This window comes from Carlito syrichta, unplaced genomic scaffold, assembly GCF_000164805.1.
Source record: "Carlito syrichta isolate Samal-C Ts95f unplaced genomic scaffold, Tarsius_syrichta-2.0.1 Scaffold287509, whole genome shotgun sequence".
Classification (NCBI taxonomy): Eukaryota; Metazoa; Chordata; class Mammalia; order Primates; family Tarsiidae; genus Carlito; species Carlito syrichta.
In genome coordinates this window covers 222,119-232,447 of record NW_007231605.1, presented here as the reverse complement: position 1 = coordinate 232,447, position 10,329 = coordinate 222,119, and the positions used below count along the sequence as shown (strand labels likewise).

General features: G+C 53.7%; 1 protein-coding gene across 1 annotated transcript in view; it reads left to right on the top strand.

Moving 5' to 3' along the window:
- Positions 1–5,959: 5,959 nt before the first annotated feature.
- Positions 5,960–10,329, top strand: part of KIF17 (kinesin family member 17) — a 44,602-nt gene continuing 40,232 nt past the window's right edge. The window contains 3 exon segments of the mRNA XM_021709858.1: positions 5,960–6,052; positions 7,032–7,133; positions 10,310–10,326. Of these exon segments, the coding sequence (XP_021565533.1) occupies positions 5,975–6,052; positions 7,032–7,133; positions 10,310–10,326 (197 nt within the window). The 5' untranslated portion in view covers positions 5,960–5,974.

The following is a 10,329-nucleotide window of genomic DNA, read 5'->3' as shown; positions in this document are numbered from 1 at the left end:
CCCCCCGTGCCTTGTGTCCTTGATGTCAGCCAAGTGCAGAATCAGTCATCCTTCCTTCATGTCTCTGCTGACAGGAGCTCACCCCACAGTGGCTGGTTCCACCTTTGTTTCTTTGCTCCTAGAGGACCGTTCTGCACAGTCAGTCCAGCTCCCTGAAGCTTTCACCTGCCCTGCCGCTGTCCTGGGTGTCCTGTAGGACACCTCTGCTCCCTCTGTCTAGGCCTGGAGGTTTGACGATCATATTCTTCCTTGGCCCTGCCTCCTTGTTCATGGGGCGGGGTCTTTGTCCCTTCCTTGTCCCCGAAGTAAACACCCTGAGCACACCTCCTTTACCAGGGTCCCCAGGAAGCCCCAGTCCAGAGAGGGAGACACTGAGGACACAGTGCCGACCCTGGTGACTCTCCCCTCGGCTCTGCAGTCTGTAGTTGGGATTCCCTGGGCATTCCACAGAGCCTCACACTCCACATGACATCTGTTCATTCGGCTAACAGAACAGCTAAGTAGCATCTCCAACACCAGCCCCGTCCTCAAACATGGCCGCTGCCTTCAGCAGGCTCAGGGTCAGAGGGAGGAGCAGCTGAGCTAATAGTTAGATCGGGGGAAGGCTAGCAAACCTGGACTTGGAGAGGGTGGAGGGGAGGGCAGCGAGGACTTCTGGGAGGAGGCGAGGTCTAAGTTGAGACCTGAAGGATGAGAGGAGTTGGCCAGGAAGAAGGTGGAAGAAAGGGCCCTCCAGGTAGAGACCAGCGTGTAGCATTTGATCTTCACAGGAGACTCATGGGGAAACAGGCCTGGAGAATCATGGAATAAGTTAGAGACAGTTCTGATTCCCAGTGCCCAGTGTCCATGTTCCAGCCCACTGCCTCACATGAAAGGAGCAACATGCAAATGACATGTAAGTCACATGCAAACCAGGCTGTCTCTGAACAGGCGCAGCTTAGGGCCGGTGGTCAGGTCATGCCCTACTGGGCTCTGACCCGTTCCCAGAGCTCTATGGCCAGTGGCTCGGGCTCCGGAAGAACTCTGGGGAGCCTCCCGCCCAGGACCCCACTTCAGGTCCTGTTACTCAAAGCCCCTGGCACCTCTGACTGCCCCTTCCTGCCCTACCTTTTATCTTTCACATCCTTTAAATCTAGACTTTGTTCCTGGTCTCTTGTTAGTGGGTGACTTCTCAGCTCCCTGGGGTGCTGTCCACTCCAGATCTCCCCTGTGGCTGACTCGGCATGCCCAACCTGAGCTCCTCACTCACCCACCTTCTTAGCCAGTGGCTTTGGCATCCTCTCCCCCTGTTCCCTTCATGCCCATAGCCTTAGAGTCACCTCAGATGACTCCATCCTTGTCTACCCATGGTGGGATACCAGGTTTCCTACCATGTCCAGGCTGGGGAGGGGGCTGCTTTCCAGAGATTTCAGACAGGAGAAGCCAGAGAACTGGCCCCCAGATGGAACATTCAAGAGAAGGCAGAAAAGGAGGGGAGGCAATTATGACATGTTTACAATTTTTTTTTTTGAGTGGAGTATCACTCTACTGTTCAGGCTGGAGTGCAGTGGCACCCTCACCACCACTGCAGCCTCGACCTGCTGGGCTCAGGTGATTCTTTCTACTTCAGCCTTCCAAGTAGCTGGAACCACAGGCACACACCACCACACATAGCTTTTTTTTTTTTAATTGTAGAGAATGAGGTCTTACCAAGTTGCTCAGGGTGGTCTTGAACCCCTGCTCAGGCAATCCTCTTGCCTCTGCCTCCCAAAGTGCTGGGATTACAGGAGTGAGCCACTGCACCTGGCTGATGTTTTACATTTTAATCTCAATAGTTATGTGTTTATTTTAACGTGAAATGGGGAAAAAACCATGCAGCATATCCTACCTATAACGTGATGTCATGGGGCATGTGACTGAAGATGACATCAAGTTAAAAAGAATCAGTAACCATTGATTTCATGAAAACTGTTCAGTAAATTTTAGAACAGGGGATGTGGCAGAACCCAGGGCTCAGGTACAGAGTGGTGGGCATATGGGACCTGCTCCAGGTGTGTGCGTGTCCTTCGGGAGTTGGGAGGTATTAAGGGATGTGTGAGGCTATCTCAAAGTCTTTGCTTTGCATGTAAAATGCAGACCAGCGTGGTGTGGTGGCTCACACCTGTAATACCAGCACTTTGGGAGGCTGAGGCAAGAGGATTGCCTGAGCCCAGGGGTTTGAGACCAGCCTGGGCAACTTGGTGAGACCTCGTCTCTACAAAAATCAAAAAAATTATCTGGGCATGGTGGCACGGGCCTGTGGTTCCAGCGACTTGGAAGGCTGAGGTGGAAGGGATTGCCTGAGCCCAGCAGGTCAAGGCTGCAGTGACCAGAGTGTGCCACTGCACTCCAGCCTGAGCGACAGAGTGAGACTCCTACTCAAAAAAAGAAAACATGCACGTCAAGGTGCTTTCTACTTAACTCCAAAGCAGTGCTGTCCTATGGAACTCCTGGGGATGGTGGGCATGTTTTGATTTTGTGCTGTTCAATGAGGTGACAAGTGGATGCTTAAAATAGGGGTAGTGCACCTAAGGAACTGAATCCGTTTTATTTAAATTGAATTAAGTTAAATTTATTTCTTTTTTAATTTTTATTTTACAGCTGTGGGGATACAACTCAGGGTTAGGTATACAAGTAATTAAGTTGAATTTAAATAACCCCACGTGACCAGTGGCTACCATATTGAACAGCACGGCCCCAGAGTGAAGCTTTCCAATACAAATACAAGGGGACCCAAAAAACCCCGGAATTTATTGATAAGAAATTGTGTCTTCTTACATGTTTAAGTTTCAGTCACCTTCAAAGTACTCTCTGTTAGATGCAACACGCTTATCGAGATGCTTTTTCCACTGCTCAAAACAGTTTTTGAACTCGTCCATTTTGATGCCTTTGAGTGCTGCTTCCTTTTTTTGTTTCACCTCCCCTTTGAGGACTTTTTTTAAATCTGGGGAAACAAAAAGTCATCCAGGGCGAGATCGGGTGAGTAGGGAGTGTGGGGCCTGGGACGTCATGCCATTTTTGACCCAGAACTGCTGAACACTCAGTGTGGTGTGGGCAGGTGTGCTCATAAATCATCCATCATGAAATGGGCAAACACACTCCCGAGCACAGCCTCTCACAATCCTGGCAGATACACTGATGCCAATGGGTTCCTAGAACACTTAAACCTATTGGAGGAGGCCTCTATGTCAAGGGGCCCACCCTCCAAAAAATAATTCCATTTCAGGGGGGCTCCCCCCTCGTATAATATGAGTCATGCACATAACTTATATTTTTCTAGGAGCCACATTTTAAGAAGTCAAAAGGAACAAGTAAAACTATTTCATTTTTTTAGTTGGGGTCTCACTCTGTTGCCCATGCTAGAGTGCAGTCACGACAGCCTCGACCTCCGGGCTCAGGCGATCCTCCCACTTCAACTTGCTGAGCAGCTGGGAGTACAGGTGTGCACCACCACGTCCAGCTAATTTTTTGTTGTTTTATAGAGATGAGGTCTCACCATGTTGCCCAGTCTGGTCTCGAATTCCTGGGCTAAAACAATCCTCCCTCCTTATCCTCCAAAAGTGTTGGGATTACAGGCATGAGCCACAGCACCCAGCCTTTATATCATTTTAATGGAAACTTTGAAGCTGGGTGTGATGGCTCATGCCTATAATTCCAGCACTTTGGAAGACTGAGGTGGGAGGATTGCTTGAGCCCAGAAGTTTGAGTCCAGCTTGGGCAACATAGCAAGACCTGGTCTCTACAAAAAACTTAAAAATTGGCTGGGTATGGTGGTGCATACCTGTTGTCTGGGAGACTGAGGCTGCAGTGAGCCATGATCGTGCCACTAATCCAATATAGGCAACAGAGTTAAACCCCTGACTCAAAAAAAAAAAAAAAAAAAAAAAGAAAATAAAGAAAAAGAAAGAAATGAAACACAGAAAATAAAGTTATGGGCCAGGTGCAGTTCCATCCCAGCACTTTGGGAGGCAGAGGTGAGAGGATTGCCTGAGCCCAATGGTTCAAGACTAGCCCAAGCAACTTGGTGAGACTTGTGTCTACAATAAATAAAAAAATTAACCAGGCATGATGGTGCACACCTGAAGTTCCAGCTACTTGGAAAGCTGAGATGGAAAGATCTCCTGAGCCCAGCAGGTCGAGGCTGTGGTGGCCAGGAGAGCGTGCCACTGCCCTCCAGCCTGGGTGACAGAATGAGACTCTGAATCAAAAAAAATAAAAAGAAAGTCGTGTTTAGTGGAAAAATATTTTATACTGCTTCAGTTTTAAAATTTAAATTAAAATAAAATAAATTCAGTTCTTCATTCACATAGGGCACATTTCTAGTGCAACCACTGGCTCCCATAATGGACAGTGCAACTGTATTTATGTCCTTTTTTAAAAACGTATTTTATTTTAAATTTATTACAGACAGGGTCTCACCTTGTCACCCAAGCTGGAGTGCAGTGGTACACAATCATAACCGCAAACTCCTGGGCTCAAGTGATCCTCCCACCTTGGCCTCTCAAAGTGCTGGGATAGTTTCATATATATATATATTCCCCTTTCCATGCTTGGGTAACACTGAGCCTCCCACAGCTGCCCCCCCTATTCAGGGGTTTTGTGTATCCCTGCTTCCTCCTCACGTGGGTTCGAGAAGCCCAGCCTTGGGCTCCCAGTTGAGTGATCTCTCTGCCACTGCCTGTCTCCACTCGGGGAGGTCCCAGCCACGTGTGTAGCCCACTGCTCTCTAATGAGCTAGAGGACCCACAGTGCTATCACGGTCTTCTCCAGCTAGAGGGAGTGCTTGTCCATTTCTGCCCATGAAAAGGAAGCCCGTCCTCTCAGGGAGCTGTGAATGGGACTTCACCCCTCCCTCGCCAGCAGTTCCCAGCACGCTGAGCCCTGTTTTGGCCTCCAGCCTGGTCTCTGCCAGGCGAACATGCCATGTGGGCCCTCGGGGCCTGGGAGCAGTTCTCCACCCCTACCCCCAGACTAAGTCTAGAATTTGTGACCTCAGGAGCTCTGTGAGAGTAGTAACCATGTCTCCCCTGTTCACCACTCTGTCCCCAGCCAGAGCACAGTTCCCGGCAGAGAGAACACAGCACCCACCCGATGGGTGAATGCACCAGTGAATGAAGAGTGACTTTAACACGGCCCCTGGCTCGCCTCCTCCCTCCCTTCCCAGCCTCAAATTCCACCCCTCGCCCCAACCCCTCCTACCCTCAACATCTCCCCTCCGTGGCTTTGCTCAAGCTGTCCCCTTGGCCTGGAATGTCTTCCTCTCCCTGTCATGGGTCGAAACCCAAGCCATCCTTTCAGCTCCACCAGTTCCACCCAGAAGGCTTTGCCTGGCTCTTCCCGCGCTGTCCCGTTTCCCCGTCTCTGCACTCCTTCTCCTCGCCCACTGCCTGGGCTTCTGTCCCTGCCCACCCTCCATCGCTCAGGAAGGGAACCACTCGTCTGCATCCTTCTCCCACATCGTAGGCAGATACCGGGGGAGCACCTGTGCGTGCTGGCACTTCACGTGAGCCAACTAGTGTGTGAAATGATCTTCCTGCTGCCCTGGCAACAGCCTTCACGGGAGGTGCTGCCTTTACCCTTTATTACAGATGAGGAAACTGAGGCTCCACGTGCCTCAGTAAGACCAGCCCAAGGGGAACACAGTCAGGAAGGGTAGAGATGGATGTGAGCCCAGGTGGCCAGGCTCTATGGCACAGACTCTTATCACCCATCAGGATGGTCTCCTACCCCATCAGATGGTGAACTCTTGGAGGCAGATGTGCTTCTTCGTCTCTGCTCTCCAGAGCCACCGTGGCGGGAGAGCCAGGGAGGGACCCTGAGGCTCTGAGTTAGGAGGCCCTGCTGTGCTCAGTCAGCTGAACACCGGTTGTGGCTTCCTCCCATGCAGGGCGTCACTGAGGGCTACAATGGCACCATCTTTGCCTATGGCCAGACGGGCAGCGGGAAGTCCTTCACCATGCAGGGCCTGCCACACCCAGCCACCCAGAGAGGCATCATCCCCAGGGCCTTCGAGCACATTTTTGAAAGTGTCCAGGTATGGGCCTCCAGGAGGGAAGGGGTGGGCCTAGAGCCACAGATGTTCCCGGCCATCCTGAGGCAGGGGCCACAGGATACAATCGGAGCCCAGCCTGACTCGGCACACACGGATCAGCGGAGAAGGCTCTGATTTCTGAAAAGGTGGTGGGGGAAACTTAAAACAGATCTACCAATTTTATCTACCAATTCCTGCTTCTCTCCTGTCATTTTTGGACTTTGACATTGCATTTAGCAATTCCTGAGGATATGACCATGCTGAGCCCTGGCTGAGGAAGTGGTTGTGACAACCACAGCTTCCCTTTTATGAATGGTTGTTGTGGAACAAGTCCTGTGTGAAGCCCCTTGCACGATGATCTCATGGAATCCCCAGATGAGCCAGGAGGTAGCTGATAGTCCCATTTTTGAGGCAGGGAGGCTGAGACTCCAACCCCTTAGAGGCTGGGTGAAGACTGGGCTCTAAACACATCCCAGTGTCCAAGGTGCAGGTGAGAATTGCCTTGGTTACCTGGTGGCAGTCCTGCCTCTGAGAAATGGGCCAGTTGGAACTCTAGCTCCGGTCAACAGCAGAGTCCACTGTGTCCACTCCCAGGACTCACTGTGGCAGCCACCGCAACATCTAGGAGCTGGGAGGGCTGCCTGCGGCAAGCCCGGAGCCAGTGCTTGGTCCAGGCCTTTCCCGTGGCCTTGGTTTTCTACCTGAATGCTGGCGAGGCCTCTCTTTCCCTCCCTTTTGAAGCTTGAAGACAGAGCAGTAGACAAACATTGAGAGGAGAATCATGCAACTCAGAGAGGCCTGAGATCCCACCAAGCTGGAGAGGAGGGGCGAGCTTGCCAGGCCCTGGAATTGGGACTCCCTCGCCCTGACGCCCCCTCTCTTCCCACACTCTCCTGGCTGTGGAGGGCTCTGGGACCAGGGTGGTGCCCAGCAGGTGGGCTTGCTGCTCAGAGGTCTCAGTTGTGTCTGTGGGCCCCTGCAGTGTGCAGAGAACACCAAGTTCCTAGTCCAGGCCTCCTACCTGGAGATCTACAATGAGGATGTCCGTGACCTGCTGGGGACTGACACCAAGCAGAAGCTGGAGGTGGGTGCAGACTGGTGCAAATGGTGGGGCTGGTGGGGGAGGTTGGCCTCTGATGGTGATCCCTCGGAAATGTGGAGAAGGTGTCCTGAGGGCACCCCCGTGCTGGCAGACTGGAGTGGTGGGGACTTTTGTTTTTAATTCTTTGTTTATCTTAAGAGACAGGTCTCACTATGTTGCCCCGGCTGGCCTTGAACTCCTGGGCTTATGCGAGCCTCCCACTCAGCCTCCCAAGTAGCTAGGATGACTACAGGCACATGCCACCATTCGGCTGCTCTGCCCTATTTATGCAGGCGCCTCCACCGCCCACCTAGAGTTTTCTACTGTCTTCTCTTTCCCTAGTGCAGCTGAATCATAGCTCAGTCCCCAGAAAGGGAAATAGGCAGAGGAGGCGGGCAGGGGGTGTCCTCCCACACATCAGCCCCAAAAGGCCAATCTGTGGGGTTGGGCACCCTGCACCCCTGCAAGCCTCCTTCCAACCTGCACTAGGGTGGCTGGGAGGCCTCCTCCCCTTCCTCACTACCCTGGATCCTAGAAAGGCCTCGGTTACCCAGGCCTGAGGGGCCGAAGGCTGACGGCTGCATGAACTCACTGCAGCTGAGCCACGGGCCTCAGGCCGCCGGGCCAGGCTGCCTGGGGACTGCGGTGACAGATGTACTCTGTGAAACACACCCCAGGGGACACTGGGCTCTGACATGCTCCCTCGTGGATGATGAACAGATAGCTCTTGTGTAAACCTCCCGGCAGCCTTGGAAAGAGGTCCGGTTTTTAAACTTTATAACATATGAGGAAACGAGGCCCGCGTGCCTAAGAAAGACCAAGCCATGGGTACACAGGAGAGTGGAGATGGGATCTGAACCTGGGGCCTGACTCCGCAGCACAAGCTTCTAACCTGCGCTCAACGCAGGCCTTGGGAATGGTTGTAGTTAGAGGTTATTCGGCCAGCTGAGGCCAGAGAGAGGTTTGGGGAAGCAGTATCCTGCCCCTCCCCCAGCCACTACCAACCACGGTCATGGAACCCAGGCCAGGATTGCCTAGCGGGGTGGTTCCCGGGGGAGCTTCTCTGGTGGGTTCTCCCCACCCCGTGTCTGGGCAGAGTGTCAAGGGCCCCCCTCCCGTGGCAGCCAGGGACACGTCCCTGCCCGTGTGCCCCTTTCCATCCCTGCCACATCTCAGCTGGTTGCCATGGCGACCCAGCTCTGGCCTTCGCAGCCAAGATGGGCAGTTACCAAGGAGTGTGTGCAGCTGGGAGCAGTCACTCGGCGACTCTCCAGGTGTTGGGGATGGGGTGGGAAGAACCCCTGGGAGCATCATGAGGTGGTGAGAGAGCCTTCCTGGGCCTGAAAATAGAGCAGCAGGAGACGCCTTGGGTGAGGCATCATCTCCTGAGGTTGCCCAGGCGGAGACAGCGTCCTCATCCTCTTTTGACAGGCATTCACTGAGCTCCCGCTAAACACCCGCAGAACTTTTTTTTTAGATCCATTATCATCTTAATCTTCATACCAGTCTTGCAGAAATAGAATTTATTATTTTTTATTTTATGTTTTTTGAGTTGGAGTCTCACTCTGTCACCTAGGCTGGAGTGCAGTGGCACACTTATTGCCACTGCAGCCTCGACCTGCGGGCTCAGGCAATCCTCCCGTCTCAGCCTTCCAAGTAGCTGGAACTACAGGCTCACTCCACCATGCACAGTTAATTTTTTGACTTATTATAGAGACCAGGTTCTTACCTTTTATTACAGATGAGGACACTGAAGCTCCACGTGCCTAAGTTGCCTAGCCTGGTCTCAAACCCCTGGGTTCAGACAATCCTCTCACCTCTGCCTCCCAAAGTGCTGAGATTATAGGTGTGAGCCACCATGCCTGGCTTATTATGCCCCTCTTACAGAAGGGGAAATTGAGGCCTGGAGAGACAAATTGACTTCCCCAGCTAGCAAAGGACAGAGCTGGTCTCCAGCCCAGAGTGCCATTCCCCACCTGGGCCTCCTGCTGGGGTTCTGGGCTCTGGGTGTGGCAGTGATCCAAGCAGGTGGCTCTCCAGGCAGGGCCGCTGTGACAAAGCCTCAGGCACTGCCGCAGCTTCTGCTGGCTTCAGTGGCTTGCAGGCTCCACCCTCCCGGCCACCTCCTAGGTCAGGGTCCACCCTTTGTCATTTCAAGCCTTGTTATTGCCCTAGCCTCTCTCTGCACCCCACCTCTGGGGCCTTCCATGACCTGTGACCCACTCATAGCTGCATGACCTTCGCCAGTCATTTAACCTTTCTGCGCCTGTCACTTGTCTGTTCCCTGAAGCCCAATGCCTCGGCTGGTTCTGGCTGTTTTCTCCACACTGCGCATTAGCAGAAAGGCCAGTCCGTGCGTGCCCTCCCAAACCCCCTCCTGCAGCAGGGGCCGGGCCCCATCTGGGACCCCTGAAGCCATCCGGAGCAAAGCACCTGAGCTTTCTGCAGCCCTGACGCAGAGCATTTGGCAGACGGACGCCTTTTGTCCTCGCTGGCTCTGCTCTCGCCAGAGTGGTTTGATTTCCTCTCACACTTGAAAAATATTGCTTTTCACAGCTCCGTGTCAGCAACAAACAACTTGGCTGCCTGGAAAGCCAGCAGGGAGCAATCAGATAAATTAATTTACTTGTCGCTCTGCCCCGAGGGCTGGGGGCCACCTGAGCCTTGAGCCTTCGGAGGTTCTGGGCCGCAAATGGCCATCCACCTGGTCCAGGGTCTAGGAACAGCTCCACTGCCCCCGTGTCAGCAGGAGCCCCATTGACAGGGCGAGGGAGACAGCACCCAGCGCCCTTGGGTGACTGCATGGTCAGCCCCACAGATCGGAGGTTCCATGCTGAAAGCCACCCTAGTAATAGCAGCACAAACAACAACACGGGGCGCCCCAGGCACCGGCTAAGCACTGCGCGTGCCTTATTTCACCGAATCCTCAGCACATCCCTGTGAGATCAGTGTCGTGCCCATTTCGCAGATGTGCAAACCGAGGCTCGGGTGAGGCCACTGGCCCCAGGCCTCACCACAAGTAGGAGGCGGGGGCGAGTTGAGGCCGGCTCCACGCCCGAACGCAGCCCTCCCTGTTCCCGGGCGTCCGAGGTGCGGGAGGGCAGGGTGGCCCGGCCCTCGGGAGCCGCGGCCCCAGCCCGCTGAGGCAGGAGGCCCGCCCTGACGCGTGCCTCCCGCAGCTGAAGGAGCACCCGGAGCT